The following is a 21,748-nucleotide window of genomic DNA, read 5'->3' as shown; positions in this document are numbered from 1 at the left end:
GCATTAAACATTATTGCCAAGTTCCAATGAAGAGTTGAAGGTGGTTCACTACTGCCAACTTTGATAGAAGAGCTCAGAGAAGATTTGAAAGATCCAGTTCATATTCTGAGTCCCTCATCATGAAATGAATCCAAACTTTTCAAAGTTGTATATGAACCTGAACTGTATGTTTGATATCCATAATGTATAACAGCTGCATAGTAAAACAATATCAAGGTTGCTCTGTTATAATCCCCACTATGAGTCATTTCTTTATAACATTAGTGCATTTCTGCAATTTGCTTTTCAATAGGTTATATGTTAGCTTTCCAGTTTAGGGAGTCTCAAAGATTAAGCCCAAGAACTTTGCTATTTGACTTATGGGTATGTGATGACCTCTAATCTGTATGTCAATCTCATTTTTCCACCTTACATTTTCATGAAGTTATCTTTTCAACAAAAGTTGGAAAATACTGACAAAGTACAATTGTATGTTAGGCATTTATATTTGACACTGTGTAGCATATAGAGTTTGAAATCTTGTATCTGATATCATGCAGTATGGTTTACACTGCCATATATAGAATTAAAACAAAAGTGAGAATGACTAAAAACAGTAACACTACTTAGAAATCTGGCATGCAATATTATAAGACTGCCTTACCAATTACAGTAATAAAATTTACAAGGACTTCTCAAGGTAAGGAAGAGAACAGTTCATCTTAGTTTAAAGGAAAAACTATTAAAAATCTAACCTTTTTAGGATGCACAATAAGAGTAACATGACAATTATTTGCAGTAGCAAATCTTCGGAAGGCTGCCACAGCTTTATCTTGTTCCCACCATCTGTCTATAGATCGTTCTGCAGTACCAAGCATGAACTGCAAATTATCAATGATGACATGCTGAACTCCCCATACTTGTACAGCTTCTGTCATGGCCTAAGAAATAAAATAAAGGAATACAGATAAGTAAGCTTTAAAAAGTTAACTTATGTCATTACTAAATGATAATTGAGCTTCAGGCCCTACATATACATACCTAGTTAAAAATTTAATGTACCATTCAAATATAAGCAACAATTGGACTGAATAAACCAATGTTCCAAAGGAAAATATTAAGTTAAATTAAAATGTATTACTGACATTGGAGAAAAAATATTACATGAAGCAGGTTTGCTACACACACTTTGGTCTTATGCGCATTCTGCATAAATTCCTATATTGTCTAGTTTATACTATACCTATCAGTACTAATAACAAATTTTTTTAACTGAAGAGCAAGAGTTTACATGCAATTGTAGGAGGATAGAATTCCTTTTGGAATGTATTCTTTTGTGCATCTAGACTGAAGATTTACCTTGCCAACATGACAAATTTTTTTACCCTTAAACACCGAGCCTCTATTTACAAAAGTGTCCGTTGTGAGCGCCGAAGCGGAAAAAACTTTTTTACAAAAATCACAGTACGCTTAGTTTTTAAGATTAAGAGTACGTTTTTGGCTCCCTATTTTGTCATTGCCTGAAGTTTAGTATGCAACCATCAGAAATGACCAAAATATCATTATCATATATAGGCAAATATTGGAATATATGAGTGCAAAAAAAATTTCATACATAATTGTATACAAATCGCACTGTGAGCAAAACGGTTTAAGCTAATGATTTATTTTTTCCTCGTATTGTACACTAAATTGCAATTATTCTTCCTAGCTTAAACCCATTTTTATATGGGGTCGCCATTGCGAATGAGTTGTCTCCATCGATTTCTGTCCTGTGCCTCTTTCTCATTTATACCTTTCAATACCATATCTTCCACTACACAATAACGCCATCTCTTCCTTGGTCTTCCCTTCTTCCTTCTACCCCGCACTTCCATTTCCATCATATGTCTTCCAACATGACGTTCCTCCCTTCGTAACAGGTGCCCATACCATTGAAGCCTTCCTTCCTGTATTTTCTTCGATATTTCAACTACCTTAGTCAATCCTCTTATATACTCATTTGTTCATGAAACTTACCTGACAGATATATATATAGCTGTATTCTCCGAAGTCCGACAGAATTTCAAAATTCGCGGCACACGCAGTGGGCGGCCAGGTGGTAGTACCCATTCCCGCCACTGGGAGGCGGATATCAGGAACTATTCCCATTTTCTATTCATATTTTTTCCGTCGCCGGTCGGTAAACAATTGTTTACAGACCTCCGCCAAGGATTTTGAAACTTCATTAGCCGCTTAAGTATCCTAATTATTCTTTCGATTATTGACTTGGATTTGTGGCTAGGCATACGCTATCGTAAATTTTTTTCATTGCATTTGATGTCTGAAGCTAGTTAGCCTAGTTTCAGACTTTGTTGTCTGCATGGGGTAAGGTGAGGCTACCGGAACTTTCGGTAGACACTCGCTTAGTATATATGACGTTTACATGTTTTCTTTGCATAAGTTCAATGTAATTAGTGTAATGTGTGACTGATTACGGAAGAAGGAGGATTCATGTACGCATTTTAGAGCGTGTTAGAATCAGGAGTTTTCCTCCACAGTAAACAGAAGTTAGAAATAATGAACCTTCTAACCTCCTGTAGATTTTATTTTGCCTAACCCTGTGGTATGGCTTACGGGCCTAGAAGAAGTGTCTGCTAGAGGATTACATCCAGTAATCTTAGACTAAGTGGCTCGCTCTCCAATCAGTGTTGAATGTAGTGCCCCTTGTGTTGTGGGAGGGGGCGTCAGATCGGCCCCATAATGCCTCTAGGCCTGGACCTCTGTCGGACTCCCAGGACTCAGGGAGAGGGCATGTCGAAAGCCGCAAGAGGGTTACGGGGGCTCCCCACCAATCTGGCGTCCCTTCGGCAGGACCTGTTGACGCTTCCCAGGCTGCTAAAGATCGTGCACGTGCACGAATCTTGAAGGATTGCTTCTCGTCCTCCGAGGCGTCCTCCCCCGCGGCAAGGGTTGGAGCTCTCGGAGGAACTCGCGCCCTCTAAGAAGCTTAGAGAAGAGGACGCTTCACGTCCTCTCTCTCGTCAGGATGGGAACGTCAGATCGGCCCCCATAAACGCCTCTAGGCCTAGACCTCTGTCGGACTCCCAGGAAACCAGGGAGAGGGCATGTCAAAAGCCGAAGGAGGGTTACGGGTTTTTCATGCTGATCTGGCTTCCTTTCGGCAGGTCCTGTTGTCGTTTCCAGGCTGCCGAAGATCGAGCACGTGCACGAATCTTGAAGGATTGTTTCTCGTCCTCCGAGGCGTCCTCCCCACACAGGGGTTGGAGCTCTCGGAAGGACTCGCGCCCCCTAAAGAAGCTTTAGAGAAGAGGACGCTTCACATCCTCTCTCTCGTCACGAGAGGATGAGAGTCCTGTGCCCTGTCAGGGCTCTCGAATTTTATTTACATAAACGAAGGAAGTAAGAGGTCCTTCGGGTAATGTATGGTGCTCAGGAAGAGACCACATTTACCCTTTTCGAAGAATGCACTGGCTCTTTTCCTAAGGGACTATTAAGGAGGCTCATTCATCTTGCCAGAAGAGTTGATTTGATCCTCCTGCGAGTGAACGCTCATGAAGTTAGAGCTGTTTCAACCTCGCTAGGGCATTCCAAAAGAATTGGTAATCAAGGACATTCTAGATTCCACCTTTTGGAGGAGCAACTCAGTATTCGTCTCCTCTCCTCATGGCGCTCCATATACGTTATGTAACGTTCGCTTTACTTCGAAAAAGCAAGCTGATAAGTTTGACGTCCGGCAAGCTGCTTTGCACAGTCAAACAACTTATGTCTCTGGTTCGGCATAAGAAGGGCAATTTAGACGTGAGGAAGCTTTTGGAGGTGTTCGACGTCCTTTAAGTAGAGACATTCTCCAGGACGCTCGGCAAGCACCTTGCGAGGGTGTCTTTCGGAAGCTCGGCGTTCCTTTGCTGAGTGCGTTTCTGGAGATGTTCTTTTGCATTACTAAGACGCAAGTTGTCGCACATGCGGCCACTGTCTTTGTAAGAAGGTATGAAGGTCTTTAAGGCCCGTCTTGAAGACGAAAGCCATACGTCTTCCTTTAGTGTTCACACACTTCAGGAGCAGCGTGCGGCTCTCCATGGAGACTCGCATGAGGACGTCCCTTGAAATATTCAACGTCATACGCAAAACGCGGTTCGTCATAACATTGAGATGTTGGCAAGGTCGCTCGCCAGGACGCCTCTTGGCGGGCCTTGCATGCATCAGGGCGCTCAACGAGTTCCTCTCTGAAACGTCATTCAGAAGACTTGGTGTTCTCTGCTCAGACACGCTCGTAGCTACGCAGGACGCTTTTTTGAGGACGCTTTCCAGTTTGAGGACGCTCGGCAGGACGCTTTTGTGGACATTCGCCAGGACGCTTCGGTGGAAGCTCGGCAGGACGCTTTGCGAGAGAAAAGACTTGTAGAAGGCGTCTTATTTGCTGTTCAGGACGTTTCTTAGGACGCTTGACGCTTTATAAACGCTCGTCAAGAGGAGGTTTTTTTCAGGACTCTCCACAGGACATTCCTTTACAAAATTTTTAAAAAGGATTCGGAGTTAGCGGAGAGACATACCCAAATTTTTTCTTCGATCCCTCTTTCCTCTTCATCGATTTCTCTGAGAATCGGGAAGATTATATACTCGGATTCCTGGGTGACTTTCGGTCATGTTAAAGGGTTTTCCCCTATTAGCAAAGTGCTAATAGTTTTGTCAAGTAAGGACGTTTTCCCCATTGTCAAGATACTAAACGTTTTGTCATTTAAGTGGGGGACCCCTCATAAATGGGGTAGTTCTCATTGACATAGATTTTAACGTTTTTATCGTTTAAGCGGATAAACTCATTAACAAATTTTGGAAGAGCTCTCATTCATTTTCAGAGGCTCATCCGGGGAGTAAGAAAAAGACTTGTAGACTAGATCCAGGAAGTCTTATGTCCAATATCATAAGAAAATTGAACGGTCCTTTTCGATCCTCGGTTCTCTCTTGATGATCTCTATTCGAATATTACTCCCTTTTCTTGGCAAAGAGTCTTGGCAAAGAGTCAAGGAGTTCTTTTAAAAAGTCTCATTCATTAGAACGTGGACAGTCGTTTTCCTTTCTTTCTCTCTTCCTCGTCGAGGAAAGATGTAGTAGAGAATTCAATGTTCAAATTACTACAATTCTTACGTAGTTTATCTTTGCGTCATTTTGCTAACGCATGGGTCAAGTCATATACGCATATCGTATTTACCTCTGCGGATAGAAGCCGAAAGAACTGTTGTTCTAATGTATTTATTTGACACTCCCTTCAACCTTCCAAGAGTTTTCGGAGTAAGAACAACTCTTCAGGTATTGTTACGACAACACCAACTCAGCTTCTGTATTTAGCAAATTCTGTTTCGTTTAAATAGGCCTGCTTGAGAGTTTCCTTTTGCTCGATAATATCATACCTATTCCTTCGTAAAGGGAGTAGCTGGTATCTCAGGCAGATAGTATTCTGTTCACCATTGAAGCTTTCCTTCGAGGAAGACTTCTCCTTCACTCTTTTTGATAGAGATCGAAGGTGGTCGATCTCCAATCCTTATTTTGTTTTCTTGAAGGAAAGAATTTAAGATGGAGATCGTTGTTCAGAATCCTATAAATATACTACGTATATTAACCTCGCGACATGATTCTACTAAGCAGTTGAATTGTCCGAGGGGTAGGCGCATATCCTAGTTATTCTACGGATTGCGACTTAGACGAGAAGTATTCTAATTGAACTGCAACACCAACTCAGCTTCTGTATTTAGCGAATTTTGTTTCGTTTAAATATGCCTGCTTGAGAGTTTCCTTTTGCTCGATAATTTCATACCTATCCCTTCGTAAAAGGAGTAGCTGGCAACTCAGGCAGATAGTGCGAGACGATGAACAAGGCTGCTGTTACTGTGATCTACGCAGTACCGGCTAGCTCGGTGTCCTGCGCGGTTGGTTACGTCTCTCTCCCTTGCGGGAATGGCTGAATAAACAGTCTCTCTGCCCTACAATCATGGATTTTAGCCTCGGGTTGAGGACATTTCTAGTAATCATGAATGAATATGCCTTCCGTTTACTTAGAAAATTTCAACAAGATATCTCTTATACTTGTTCGGTGCGGGTTTACCGCACGGTAACAGAATTCTGTACGAATCTACCGCGGCATAGCACTATAATAATGCTCTCCTGCTTATGCAAAGCGCAGCCTTATTTAGGGAAGGAAGCAGGCTGAGTGAGGGAATGGATGAGTTTGCTGGGGACCATTTCCTCGCTGGAGAAGCTTGTTTTCCCTGAATAAACAGCAATTCAGACCTCTACAATTTTTCCTCACGAAGAAATTGGAATAACATAAAAGATCTAGTAATAATTCTAATTTTCTCTCAACGGCTTGAGGATCACCTCGGGTGATAGCGAGAGGGTGCCAGACATCCGAACAGAGGAACAGATGTTCTGGCACATTGTCTGAAAGAATTGGAAGCCAAATTGGTCGGCTCTCCAGTTCCTCGAAGGGTGAGTTTGGATCGAGTGGCCCAAATCATCTCGGATAATTTCTCAGCTCTCTCATAGCTCAAGAAGAGAGAATTGGTTATGGGCTTGGGCACGGAACGTAACGATCCTCAAGAGGTTCGTTAAACTAGTGCACGTCCGTGCGGGTCTTCTCGATCGAAGGCAACAACTACTGACGTCTGAGTAATCCTCACTTAGAAGTATGTCGAAAGTGAGGAGAAACTGAGGGCGTCCTTTCGTTAAGTTTATCGTAATATTGAAGACGAAGGAGCTTCCTCTTAAGTTGTTCCCTTATTCATGATCCTAGAGGATTAGCTTTAGTCGCCACATGTTGGCCTCTAAGAGGTTGGATTCACAGAGGTCAGGTTAATTCAGAGAAATTGTCCAATAGACCCTTCCCGAGAGAATCGGTGTAATCTAACATCGTCACTTAGTGAAGTATCTAATATCTCTCCTCTCTGAGTCTGAAGGCGTTCAGACTATCGAGAAGCGATAAGATCTTCAAGATTAATGGCAGTCTCTTGGCCAAGGCAAAGCAGCGTGCTGCCTATTTTCAGTGTTCAATCGGAGGGGGGCCGTTTCTGGAGATAGTGAAGGGAAATGACTGTTCCTCCACCTCGACCTCTGTGAATTTCTTTATGGTTCTATCTTTCTGTATGAAGTATGAGATAAGCTAGAAGTCCTAACTATTGTAGAATATGCAAATATGTTGTTGACGGCCTCTAGGCTCAGAGATTCGGTTCTGTCAAACAAACAAAGCTTCACGATCTTTGAGGTCTGGGGAGATCTTGAAATTCTCTGGATCGCAGGTTCCGGCATGGAACTTAGACGTAGTCTGAGTTTCTGATGCCAAAAGCATTTCGAACCTATCCTTTCTGCGAACTTAATACACGTGACCAGAAAGGCTAACATTCTAACCGCTCTAGCCACGGCAAAGAGGGTTAGTGAGGTTTTGGCCATCATCGGAGGTTTTAGCTTTAAAGGACATAATGCGGTCTGTCCTCTAAGCCTTCCGTTCTTGATAAGAACGAAAACCTGTCTAACCCTTGACCCGAAGGCTTGGAGACCAAGGGTATGGCACAAATTATTAGGCAAGGGCATTAGAGAGTCCTGTGCCCTGTCGGGTCTCTCAAGTTTTATCTTGATAAAACTATAGAAAGTCGAGGTCAACGGACAATCTGCGGTGTTCCTTAAAAGACCAGACTGGTTCATGTCCAAGAACACCCTGGCATTATAGTCAAGGAGTTCTTTTAAGAAGTCTCATTCATTATGTTTGCATAAAGATTTGAGATTTTTTCTTAATATGAATGCTCAAGAGGTGAGGGCGCGGCCTCGGAAGCATTTCAACAAGGCATGACACTCAGTAACATCCTGAGTGCACGCTTTAGCGAAGCAACTCCTGTGTTCGCTTCACACTCCCGGACGGGATGTGAAGACGACATTTGAGATCTGTAAGTCGCTAGGACCATACATATCCTGAGTATATTATTGGGGGCAGCAAGCAACACGAATCCTATCCTATAGAAAAGGGATAGGTGTGCTTTTAACTTTGAAGGGTTGGTCGCTGAGCGCGTTCCTTTTCTTTAGCCTAGAAGTGGAACTAACTTTGATAGGTTAGGTCAGGTGGTGGTTTTTAGCTTCGTTGCCCTCAGAAGTATGGTCATATGGTCTAGTCACATTGTGGTCACGCCCCCGTTGACAGATCATCTAGAGCGCACCAGCATTACAGGTCTCTACCTCGCTGGCAACTCTAGTAACGCAGAAGCAGACTTTGGTGACACTAATCACGAAGTCGGCTATGCTAACAGGTGAGGAACCAAGATGTATATCATCTACTTAATTTAGTTTCCCAAAAAATCCTATTCTGTCTCTTCCCACCATCCGAAGGTGGGATTCAGCTATATATATATCTGTCAGGTAAGTTTCATGAACAAAATGTTATTGTTATAATACAATTAAGTTTGTTCATACTTACCTGGCAGATATATATAATTAAAGTGCCCACCCACCTCCCCTCAGGAGACAGTGGCACTGATAAAATATTGAATAGAAAATGGAATAGTTCCTGATATCCGCCTCCCAGCGGCGGAATGGGTACTACCACCTGGCCGCCCACTACTGCGTGTGCCGCGAATTTTGAAATTCTGTCGGACTTCGGAGAATACAGCTATATATATATCTGCCAGGTAAGTATGAACAAACTTAATTGTATTATAACAATAACATTTTCTAATCCTATCTTCCCTTGTTACTCCTGCCATCCAAGTCAACATTCTCATTTCTGCTACATCCATCTTCTTCTCCTCTGTTTTCCTCATACTTGCTGTTTCTGTTCCATATAACATTGCAGGTCTGATCACCGTCCTATGAAACTTTCCTTTCAATTTCAGAGGGACCTTCTTGTCACAGAGGACCCCTGATGCAGACCTCCAGTTATTCCATCCTGCCTGAATTCGGTGTCTCACCTCTTGGTCCATGCTTCCACTATCCTCTAATACAGACCCTAAGTACTTGAACTTCTGTACTTTCTTTATTTCTTCCCCACCCAATCTTATGCTACTTCCACCGTCCTCAGTAATATTGGAACACATATATTCGGTTTTTGATCTGCTTATTCTCATTCCTCTCTCCTCAAGTGCTGCTCTCCACCTCTCCAACTCCTCCCTCCCCTCTGAACACAACACAATGTCATCTGATTATAATATGCACCATGGCACTGCTTCTCTAACATCCCTGGTCATTACATCCATCACAATGTTGAAGATGAATGGGCTAAGTGCTGACCCCTGGTGTAATCCAACTCCTATCTCAAATCCATCCGTCTCTCCAACACTGCTCCTCACTCTAGTATACACATTCCTGTACATCTCCTGAATAATTCTGACATACTTTTCCAGCACCATCTTCTCCCTCAAACATCTCCATATTTCTTGCCTTGGCACTCTGTCGTAGGCCTTTTCAAGATCTATGAAAACCAGATGCAGGTCTCGTTGTTTTTCTCTGAATTTCTCCATCAGCTGCCTTATGCAAAATATTCCAACCATTGTGCCGCTTCCCTTCATAAATCCTAACTGTCCCTTCCCTATTCTCACTTCCTCTCTCAGCCTGCTATCTATTATTCTTTCCAAAATCTTCAACATGTGAGACATTAGTGTTATACCTCTATAATTACTGCATTCCTGGACATCACCTTTACCTTTAAATATAGGTCCTTTAAATATAGGTATCACTATGCTTTCTCGCCATTCTTTTGGTATCTTTTCCTGTTCGAATATTTTTACCATCAGATCATACAAGATGTCTACCCCTTCGTCTCCTAAGGCTTTCCAAACTTCGACTGGGATTAAGTCAGGTCCTGTTGCCTTCCCATTCCTTATTCTTTTTAAGGCTCGTATCACTTCATCCTTAGATATCCCCATTACCATTCCCATGTTTACTTGTCCATCCTCTCTTACAAGTCTTTCATTTTCTTAGTTTAGCAGTTGTTCGAAATACTCTTTCCATCTTTTCAGGATGTCTTCTTCCTTTTTTATGACCGTACCATTCCTATTTTTCATTTGCTTAATATGGGTGATGTCCTTTGTTCTTTTATTTCTTACTTTTGACAGTTTGAGCATCTTACTCAACCCTTCCTTGGTTTCCAGTTCATTATAAACCTCTTCATATGCCCTTGCCTTAGCTTGAGCTACCACCCTTTTTACTTCTTTGTTTCTTTCTCTTAATCTTTCTCTGTCCTCCTCCAGCTGTGACTCTTCAAATCTCTTCTTTGCCTCCCTTTTACCCTTCACCACTTCCCCCACTTCTTCCCCCCACCACCAGCTCTCCTTTTCCTCCCATACTATTCCAGATGTTTCCCCTAGTATGTATCTCCTTTCCTTGTCTTCTAATCACTGATGCATTATGCCTCCACCATTCTCCCACATCTTCAATTCCCAGATCAACCTCTCCCAGCACTCTTCTCCTGCACTCTCTCTTCTTATCATTATCCCTCCCTAACAATTTATACCACTTGATTTTCTGTACCCCATTCATTTTCGTTTTCTTTTCTCTTTTCATCTTTAAATCCATACAAAGGAACCTATGTTGGGGGGCCAACACTAAATTGCAATGATTTTGGTATATAACAAATTGTAAAACAATCAAAGCAACACAGAGAAAATATTATCACAAAATGATACATGAATTCGTAACGTGCAGACGTAAAATAAAGTTTTTTTTCTAAAATTCACCATAAATCGAAATATTGTGCTAGACTTCCCATTTGTTGCAAAATGAAGGTCATTGATTAAATACTACTACAGTGTAAGTGTTTTAGCTTACAATTGCAGTTTTCGACCATTTCGGTCGAGAAAGTTGACCGAAGGTCAAATTTTTTCTATTTATCGTGATTTATATGAAAATATTTCAAAACTGATAAAAGCTACAACCATGAGTTATTTTTTGTTGTATTCTACATGATATTGCACACATTTTCATGCATAACACTTTATGTAAGGCCTAATACAAAACGGTGCGAAAATTACGACAAGGTGACTAAAGAAATTCTGAGATTTTCAGCAGTTACCACACACGGAGGGAAGGACAAAAGTTTTTTTCAAAAATTCACCATAAATCAAAATATTGTGCTAGAGACTTCCTGTTTGTTGCAAAATGAAGGTAAATGATTGAATGTTACTAGTATGTAAGAGTTTTAGCTTACAATTGCATTTTTCAACCATTTCAGTAGAGTCAAAAATGACTGCAGGTTTAAATTTTGGCACTTGTCGTGATTGATATGAAAATATTTAAAAACTGATAAAAGCTACAACCATGAGTTATTTTTTGTTGTATTCTAAATGAAATTGCGCACATTTTCATGTATAACACTTTCTGTAGGGCCTAATAGAAAACAGTGCAAAAATTACGACAAGATGACTAAAGAAATTCTGAGATTTTAAGCAGTTACCACGCGCAGAGGGAAAGAAAAAGTTTTTTCAAAAATTCACCATAAATCGAAATATTGTGCTAGAGACTTCCCGTTTGTTGCAAAATGAAGGTAAATGATTGACTGTTACTGGAATGTAAGGGTTTTAGCTTACAATTGCATTTTTCAACCATTTCAGTCAAGTCAAAGTTGACCGTAGGTTTAAATTTTGGTACTTATCGTGATTTATATGAAAATATTTCAAAACAAGTACTCATCAATGTCCTTTTGTTGGAGGCCTCCCAAATGCTTACAAATGCCCCTCAGGACACCCCGATGCTTCCTAGGGGTCATAAAAGGGACAGGATGTGGTCCTTGGTCCCTTTTGGCCACACGTGGCCGCACAACACGGCGTTGAAAAGCTAGGTCACCTTGGGTGCTTGGTCCCTCTCCAGCATCCAAATCTAAAACTTGCCTCACACGCTCACTACCGACAGGCAATATGCGCCTTTCACGGTCCTGACAATGTTGGGACATCTCTGCAAACGTCCTATTGCGTCACAAATACGCTAACACTCGCAGAAGTTCTGCAAAACATGAATACATCAAGAAATCACTCTCTGATGATGCGTCGCTGATGCTTTGTAGTGAGTGCGAGAAGAAAGAAATTCGCGCATGCGCGGCTGGGTAACGCTTGTAAACAAAACAACAGCGTGATCCGTGAACTCCCAGCATCCCTCAAGGGACGTGATTTAAAATCTTTCGCAAACTAGGCCTATAACTATTTTGCCGCAAATATTTAAAAAAACTTTTTGTAGTCGACATACTGTACGTCCACTTGGCACCCGACAGACAATTTTAGTCGATGTACAATACGTCCATACGGCGTTTAAGGGTTTATCAATTTGTATTTTTCATAACTAACAAAACTTCGGTCTTAACATTAGGATAAATCTTCTGGCGCCTGCTGGAAAACTGGTAAAATTAACTTAAAAATTTGTATACATGGAACTATTGGCATCTGTGCTTGATCACAAGCTATGTGGGATCTCCCACAATGCCTTCGCCATCTCGTGATCGCATCAGTTACTTTCTTACTGCATTTCAGGGAGGACATATTTGTTCTCTGTCCCTTTAAATCCAGTTTAGTTTGCCCACTTTTTCTTTTCTTTCTGTGTTCCAGTGTATGATTCCTGTTGCTTTGTACAGTTATCTGGATATGGATAATTTTACCTTTGCGACTAAGGTTTCTTTGGGATCTTGCAGGAAACAGGAAATACCTGGGTATTAGAATACAGTAGTACCTCGAGATACGAAATTAATCCGTTCCGATGCGCCCTTCGTATCATGAGGTTTTCGTATCTTGGACCACATTTTACATGTAAAATGGCTAATCCGTTCCAAGCCCTCCAAAAACACCCCAGTAAATTATATTTCCAGGCCTAAAACACATGTTCTAGGGTTACGACGCTGATCCGACGGAAGAAGTATGACTCCAAAAAGGCAAAATACTGTACATACTTGAGTAATATTCAACTGCATATAATGTTCAACCCCATTTTTACTGCATATATTAGGACTTTAGCGTATGTCCCTTAGCAATAAGTCTAGCCTATGTTAGCGGTTGCTACTGTAGCCTATTCTATGATTCTGACATCTAAACCTAAGAGCTAAAAGCTTAGAGTATGCCAATAAAATGTATAAATAATCAGTATGTACTCATTTCAAATAATTATTAATTAATCATTAACTATAATACACAAACAAACGAAAAAAAACCTTCCAATCGATTGTTTACATTCAGCTCTTACCCGTCTTACGAGTACCGAACGAACGCCAAGCAATAATTTTTCCTAAAACACAGTAAGCCATAAATTTTCATTAGTATCTCTCTTCAACTAATGAAACTACCAAACAGTATAATAACCATTCATTTCTATTCTTTATTCTATCTTTACCTAATGGAGATACCGAGTTACTGACAGCTATAATGAAACATATGTATACGTAACGTAATATTAAAACAGAAGAAGAATTCTAAAAAATATGTATTTATTGGCAGTCTGATTTATTTTATATTTTATAATATCTAATTCACAATTTTTTTTATTAAATGTATTGCATGTACTCATTTCAAATAATTATTAAGTAACTATTAACTATAATAAACAAACAAAAAAAAGCTTCCAAACTTCTGTTTACATCCAGCACTTACGAGTATCGAACGATCGCCAAGCAATCACTTTACACAGTAAGCCATAAATTTTCATTATCGCTCCTCAACTACTGAAACTACCAAACAGTATAATAACCATTCATTTCTATTCTTTATTCTATCTTTACCTAATGTTTTTTTTTTATTAAATGTATTGCATGAATAAGTTTTTCAATTTACAGCATCCTTTTACCAATAGAATACTTAAAGCACAAGGGGTAGATGCTGACCAATAGGAGAGCAGGACCTTATGGGATGACTAGCATCAGGAACCAATGGGAGAGCGGGAGGATGGTGGCGAGTTTACTCAGTTGGCGGCGCGGGAGTTTTAAAATTGTTCTCGGTGGTCCGGGCAAATCTCGGGACTTTACAGCAACAACCTTTCGTATCTTGAAAACTTTTCGTATGTAGAGCTGTAAAATTTTTCGTATTTGCTTTTGTATCTCGAGTTTTTCGTAAGTTGAGCCTTTCGTATGTCGAGGTCCCACTGTATCTACATTTCATACTGAAAGTATGAAATGTAGATACAGTGGTATCTACATTTATCCAATTTCCTTATCAGAAAGAGTGAAAGAAGAAGTTATTCGCCATTACTGTGCTTTGCTCTCTAAATTCACTTTTCCTTAGCATCCAGTTAACTTCAATATCTTTTGTCTGCAGATACAATACTACAGTGCTTTGGTCACTGGTCTCCTGGGATAAGGAAAAAGTTCATCCTCTCAGGTGGCCACACAACCATCATCGACCATATCCCACATTAAACGTATGACCATATCCCACATTTAACTTATGACCATAATAATTAAAATAACGTTACTGAAATACGGTTTTGCTATGAGAAAACCAAGAATTATCAAGTCTGCTATCATTTTTCCCTTTCTAAAAGACCAAATTTCTAGATTCATAGGCAAGACCATGGCATGACAAATGCTGAAAGGGAATAAAAAAAAAAATTAAAAATTAAGAAAATCCAATACACTTTAGAATCTCTTACTTGCTGCAAAGTACCTACTGTGCACTACTGAAAAAACACTGTAGACAGCACTGACTGTGGGCTGTTTCTTCATGTACGATAGGTTTAGAGACAAGTCACATGAATATTTTCAAAATATACCAGTGACATGAGTATGTTTATCGAGTGCACTAGCTTTTCATACTTTGGTACCAAAGTATACTTGGTCTTTCTGCTTTATCCAGGCACAATGATGGAAAGAAGTGATTGCAATATTTAACATTAAAGTAACTAAATAAAAGATGCTGACAAAAAATACACAAAATCTTTTACTTACAACTCTGCAAATTCACTGCAAGTCAAAAGCTTTTCTCACCTTCAACACAGATGTAGTTGTTTGTTGACCATGGTATGTTAAGAAATGAAGAGGGAGATTTGAGAACTTGGAAGCTATTGCATTAAATTCAACTAAATCAACTGGCAAAGACATTCCTGAGTACTGCTGAAGCATAATTTCACAGAGACGAATCACACTAACTTCAAAGCTGCCCCATAAAGTCACAACCTAGAAATAAGGGGAAAAACATATATATTACAGTGCAACATTTCCAATTTTCAACAATATCATTATTACAAAATTTCTTGTGCTTACCCCCTGAGAGCAGAGATCTAAAGAATATTCTGCCATAAGTGTTGTTTTGCCAGAGCCAGTTGGTCCAGTCAATACTGTCATTTCTCCAAGTCGATGTCCCAACAAGATAGAATTTAGTTCTGAAAATCTTTTCCATTGCACACCAGATGTCTGAAATCATTAATGATAATTTTTTTAAAGATTACAACTTAACAACTCTCCAACTTAATGATACAATGGGATATATACTATTATTTTTGTGCCTAAAAGAATCAGACAATCTGGTCCCATGATAGTATATATATTAATGTTAACAGGTACTGTAATGTTCATTTCTTTACATAACAACTAATTATTTTCATACACAAACTTGACTACCTGATGGCCAAGCCAAATTATGGATATTACCAGAAAATAGACAACTGTGCCTTCATTGGGCAGCTTGGCTAAATCAAGAACCAAATAAAAAATACTAAAACTATACTTAACCTCTTCTTTATTAGTTAGTCTGTAATAAATTTTATCTTTTAGTTCAATGAAAGTTGTAGTAGCTTCCGACAACACAGGTACAACATTCTTCAAAGCAGCCTGCACTTCTTTCTGTGATTTTACATGCACTGGAAGATCTTTCTCTTCACATCTGAAACACATTTTATATATAAAAATACAAAACATACATAATGAAAAAATACCTTCAAACTGAGCAAATACCCCAATGCCATGACAAGTTTCCTTTGTACAACACTTTTAGCACGATTTATCACCAAACCATTTAAATGCAATGAAAAGTTATTTGCAATACATATATACCTGACAATCCAACTTGGAATCTGTAAGCTAATCAGGAAGTGAAGTAGCTGTCGAGGAGGGGGGCCGATGCCTAACCAGAGAATTACTTCTTTGCAAGTAGCTAACAAGTCACAAAGTGTACTCATATCTGCAAGGAAGAAGTATAAGGAGGACAAAGATGCAATGTATGAAAAGTGCAAAGCTAAATATATCACTTTTATGTAATGCACAAGTCAACAAATTAAAGTATTTAGAAATTTTTATCTTGAATTGCTAAATTCACTAACCACTATAAGGGATGGATACAGCAGAAATCTTGTACTCAGCTAATGCCAGTACATCACAACAACTTGGAACAACAACTAGTCTTTGAGCACTTTTGTGTTGGTCCATGAAGAACAATGGTTTTGCTTCTCCAGCGACATATCGACGTACAACCTAAAAATTACAGGTAAAGTTCACTAATATTGGGACAACAACAAAGAGCATAGATTTAATACTTGAAAGCTGAAATTATGCTAACATGGAGCAACGTAAGATTGTTTACACAAAAATACAAACTATGGCCATACATACAATGTTCTATCCTTGGCAGAGGGCAATATACTACTAAGAATTTAAGTTTGTATAAGCTGGAAGTTTTCATTAACAGATATTTGACAGTTCAACTTCAAATGGGAGTAAATCTGCACTTTCTCAAAAGGGAGTATATATACACTTTCTCACTTATCTATGTTAAGTACATACATATTGGTCTCAGTGTGTTTATTTGTGAACTGCTCATTATTACATTGATAAACATTTCTTAAAAATATCAACAAAATGTATACACTACTTTATGCCCACAAACATTTCTTAAAAATATCAGTAAAATGCATACACTACTTTATGCCCACTTGAAATCGCTTATAAATGAAAGATAAAATATCACAAAATCACTTGTATACATGATACATGGGCAAGGAACCTTGCCCATCATTTAAGCTTCATCCACCTTTAGTTGATAAGCAATATTAATTCATTACATTTCTATTCACAGCTCAAGGCTTGCTTATTAAGTATGTGCAAACTTTCAGAGGCAACTAGAGGAAATACTGTACTGTATATATTAAAAAATTAATGAGCATAAATATTATCAAGGAATTCAAAACTACAATTAATATGAATGCAATCCAAAATTATCACTTTCAAAATAATATCCACAAATCAAAATAACACAAATTGCGACATACATTAACTCTTACCTTTGGAACAGGATGCAAAAGTGATACACTTTCAAACCCTACAATTTTATTACTATCTGTCTTTAGGGGGAAAACTACTCTTGCTCCGTCTCTAGTTAATCTTGCTCCAAATTTTTCCAAAGTGGTCAAACTCACAGCCTGAAAGTATAAGTATAAATAAGGTAATTTTGCAAAAGATCACCAAATGCATTTCACTCAAGACTTACAAACAAACCTCTTGCTCTCATTACAGCTAAACAACCAGAGGGACAATCAAGCGACAAATGAATAGTAATTGAAATGAGCAAATTGTTAGTTAGTCAACAGATGAAGCTAACCTTGCTAGAGGGAGCTACTACCGCATCTGTCAAAGCTCTCATTCTAAGGTTTTGTAAATCAAAGAAGTGGATCAATCAGAGGAGAAAAGTGAGTACTCGGAGAGAAGTAAGAAGTTTCTTGTTAAAAAATGTGTAATATACAAATACCAAATATACAAATGTGACCAGTTTAACACTTTACTTGAGACTCAGAGGTCTGGAAAAACTAACCCCTATTAATAATAATAATACAGTTTAACACACTGGAGCAAGGTACTTTCGGTTGAAGTATAATTACAACCTCTAATAAACTTACTAGCATCAAAATCCATAAGACTGCTGCCCTTTTGTATAGTGGTAGTAAAACACACTGGTATCCTGAGCAGTATGATATTCAGGGTGCAGTATGATTTAAGTGGGGTCCAGGGTGATATGGCTAGTATGGCAACCTGGGATTCAAGGAGTATGATTATTGTGATGTCTCGAGAGAATGGATGACAATAATTTGGTGAACAATTGGTTGTACATATCAGGAGTAAGGGGAACACTATTGATAGATGACACTCCCAACTGAAATACGTACACTTCATGAAGATTGCCAGAAAGGGAAAAAAATGAAGTCAAGTGATGCTGTTAGTAATCTTGGAATAAAAAATTCCAAAAGAGCACAACTTAATGAATTCTTAAAAAACAACACCTAGTTTTCAGGCAACATCTCACAATTTTATAAACACATACTCCAAAGGACAAAATAAAATACACCATAATAAACATATAATAATCAATTCAAAAAGTACATGGTAATTTAAAGAAGACTTCCCAAGTACCAGTAGCTCTAACAAACCATAACCAACATAAAAACCCTCACTAAAACAGTAAGCAGAAATATTTTATCATTAAAGAAAAACTAAGAAAAATTCTGATACCTGTACAAAAAGTGACCCAAAACAACGAAAACTGAAACCAACTATATATCAAATTAAATAGTTCATTATTTAAGTTTGCCATTAGTTATATAGTATACTTATATAGCACTACAAGTGTCTAAAAATTCACAACTTGGTCTCTCCACTAACTAAAAATTAAAGCAATAGTACACATAAGATTTGTCTTTAACCATCCACTTCGCTCCAATGTGCAACATTCAACAATAATGAATTCCAATGTAAATATTATCTTAAACTGTAGATTTTCATTACATTTTATCACCTAATATATTTTCAATGACTTCTATATTACATAAATAAAAATATATTTTCTACATTTTCACTGTATGTATACAAGTAGTTTAATAAAAGGTGTGTATAAATACTACCTGAAATGGAGATCTTTGTAACAGCTCAAAGTCAACTTCTGAAATTGGAGAGCAAGACTCAAGGTATGTAGATAACTGATGGGCGGTAATAGTATCTTCTCGTTTATCGAGTTTATGTCTGAGTTCTTCCCATGGTCCTGCCTGGCAGCACCAGGGGCAAACAAAATAACCTGGGACCAAAAAAAAAAATTATTATTTAAGTATGGCATCATATGTTCAAATAAAGTCTCTATGTACAAAACTGGAGTAGCATAAATGTTCTGTTAGTTGGTAAGAATGTCATGATATTGAAGATTTTTAATCATGCTATTTTAACTTCTACCTGAGTTTTTATCAATGATGATTTCCTGAGAACGAGTTGTCTGGTCATCAGCTGAACACAGAAGGCATGGTAACATAAAACTAGATTCAGTTTCCTCATATAGCAAAAGGTGAGAATTCAAAAACTCCAAAATTTCGTCTTCCATATCATTTTCCACTTCATCTTCAAAATTTTCATTTAAAAGATCATCTTCTGCACTTGCCACTTCACTGATAATTCCTTTTAAGTAGTCAGGAATATCTCTTCGACACACACTTGAATGGATGCTTACAGATGGGATCTTACTCACATGGCTATTACTAAAATTTGTGCTCTGATTCAAAATTCCATTAATACACGCGGAATATGAAGCACATTGGTACCTGTGAATGCCATTATAAGACTTCTGTGCAACAGCATCAACTCTAAGCAGAGGGATATGAAACTTTTGAAATCCCCATGGCAATGTTGCTCGAGGGATTTTGTTTTCATGTAAAATATTCGAGCCACAGTGGTAATAATAACTCCCATTTGCTATAGAATAGTTGTGGCATCTTGAGAGACAGTATTGGAGATAAATATTCTTTGCTGGTACAGATGCTTTCCTGTTCCAAACCTTAAGCATCCACATTTATGCAATTGATGGCATGACCTGAAAAAAGGAAAATAAGAATTGTGATGTGTTCTGTACTTCTAACAGGCAAACCAACAAATAAAAAACAAACATTTACAATCCTAGACACAAGTGAACCACACCCTATTTTGGTTCACATTCTACTGTAGCCACCAACATTTATGACCATAGTCTGAGGGCCATGAAATATAAAGAGTTACTGAAATTCACCACTAAAAACTTTCCTGTGCATTAATTTCCTCAAACCTCCACTCTCATCTCCTGCCTCCTATTTCAGTTTTCATCCATGTAAATCTGGGTCTTCCACTTACTACTTTCTCATCAACCACTAAAGCACCTGAAAGGCAAACTATTAAAAAACTTTCAAGAATATAAACATAGCTATACAATTCGAGGTGGAAGACATCAACTATACATGAAAGCAATCACAAACTTCTGGGACCTTGTAATGGTTAGGTATAAAATGCACGCCCTATGTTAGACATAGACAATCCAGGCAAGATAACAACAGAGCAATGATAACAATCATACCTCTAACACCACAACTGTACTACGTACTTTGTTTTTTCAAGGAGCTGAGAAGTGATAGCATAAACAAATATTGCACATAAGTAGGAGGGCAAAATCAAAATTTTTTAATGAAATGGTAACAATTTTTATCAGAACTTAGGAACTAACACTGTAGACAAATATTAGCAAACCTTATCTTGTTAATTTAACAAATATTAACAAGCATAATCAAATTTTAAAATAAAATTACCATTTAGTTTTATTCAGAAAAATTCTGTGGTACAGGTATACAGTGTTGGATTATTGCATAAATAACACAAAAGTATGACTACGTACTTCTATTTACTACAGTGTGTGTGCTTGTTTGGTTTGTAACAACCTCAATGGTCCACATGATCAACACTATGAGTTTGTTCAGTAGCATACTGTAAAGTATGACAGTAGGTTAACACTAATCAAAACAGTCTGGAGAAAATAGCCACAAAACTAGATCAATAGTTACAGATTATTAAGCATTATATGTGGGCCTAACTTGATCATTTGTTGTGATTTACATGCTTTCCCTAACTTTCCCTAACCTAAGGCTCTTAAGAACAGGTTGCTAGCTACACCTATCTTGATAGTAATGTGATAGCTAAAGTAGTGAATGTATGAAAGTGAGAACGTTGGTTTTCTGTATATGGTAAATTTGTATTCTGTTGTGTCTCTGATTGGGAAATAGACAATAAAATTCCTTTTCTTGATGTTTTAATAATCAGAGACATGACAGAATACATATTTACCATATACAGAAAACCAACATTCTCACTTTCATACATTCACTACTTTAGCTATCCCGACATTACTATCAAGATAGGTGTAGCTAGCAACCTGTTCTTAAGAGCCTTACGAATTTGTTCCCCAGAATTCCTGGAAAAAGATTTTGAACTAATTCGCAAGCAACTTTCGTCTTTAAAGTATCCTGACCATATGATCGAGAAATCAATTCACAAAGCAAACGTAATTTTCTACCGACCCCCTAAAGACAAGACCAGAGATACACCCAACAATAAAATAAAAATTCCTCACCTGGACACGATTAAGAGAGTAACCCACACCCTTGGAAAATCTAACCCTTTTGCATTTACTTACCCAAACACCTTAGCCAAATCCCTGATTAACGTCCAACAAAAGACATCTCACAAGGACACTGGGGTTTAAGAGATCCCATGCCTGGACTGTGACCAATCTTACATTGGATTTACAGGTAAATCACTTCCCCAGAGATTAATACGTACAACACAAATGATCAGTTAGGTATGGACAACAGAAATCGGCTATTTTCAACCTTATAAATGAACATAACCATAGAATAAACTGGAATTTGTCATATGTAATTTATAGCAGCAACTGCCGGTACAAGAGTCAAATGATGGAATCGGCTTTAATAAAAGAGAGGCAGGTAATGAACGTCTCAAAAGGAACATGGATTTCAGATACGATCAACAAGGTTTCCATTC

The 21,748-nt window shown here is 38.3% G+C and overlaps 1 protein-coding gene across 8 annotated transcripts in view; it reads right to left on the bottom strand.

Moving 5' to 3' along the window:
- The window catches only part of LOC135223721 (mitochondrial DNA helicase-like), a 56,669-nt gene that overhangs the window by 5,981 nt on the left and 28,940 nt on the right, over positions 1–21,748 (bottom strand). For 7 of the 8 annotated variants that reach the window (XM_064262470.1, XM_064262468.1, XM_064262469.1 and 4 more), the window contains exons 2-10: positions 19,127–19,757; positions 18,805–18,974; positions 17,194–17,331; positions 16,237–16,387; positions 15,971–16,097; positions 15,650–15,800; positions 15,182–15,331; positions 14,906–15,094; positions 735–920 (exon numbers count right to left, since the gene is read on the bottom strand). In XM_064262470.1, coding sequence (XP_064118540.1) covers positions 735–920; positions 14,906–15,094; positions 15,182–15,331; positions 15,650–15,800; positions 15,971–16,097; positions 16,237–16,387; positions 17,194–17,331; positions 18,805–18,974; positions 19,127–19,736 — 1,872 coding nt within the window. In that variant the 5' untranslated portion in view covers positions 19,737–19,757. Of the gene's footprint in view, positions 1–734; positions 921–14,905; positions 15,095–15,181; positions 15,332–15,649; positions 15,801–15,970; positions 16,098–16,236; positions 16,388–17,193; positions 17,332–18,804; positions 18,975–19,126; positions 19,758–20,585; positions 20,681–21,748 lie in introns of those variants that run through there. The other variant, XM_064262474.1, reaches the window with a different exon arrangement.

This window comes from Macrobrachium nipponense, chromosome 10, assembly GCF_015104395.2.
Source record: "Macrobrachium nipponense isolate FS-2020 chromosome 10, ASM1510439v2, whole genome shotgun sequence".
Classification (NCBI taxonomy): Eukaryota; Metazoa; Arthropoda; class Malacostraca; order Decapoda; family Palaemonidae; genus Macrobrachium; species Macrobrachium nipponense.
This window is presented reverse-complemented; position numbering and strand designations above follow the sequence as displayed.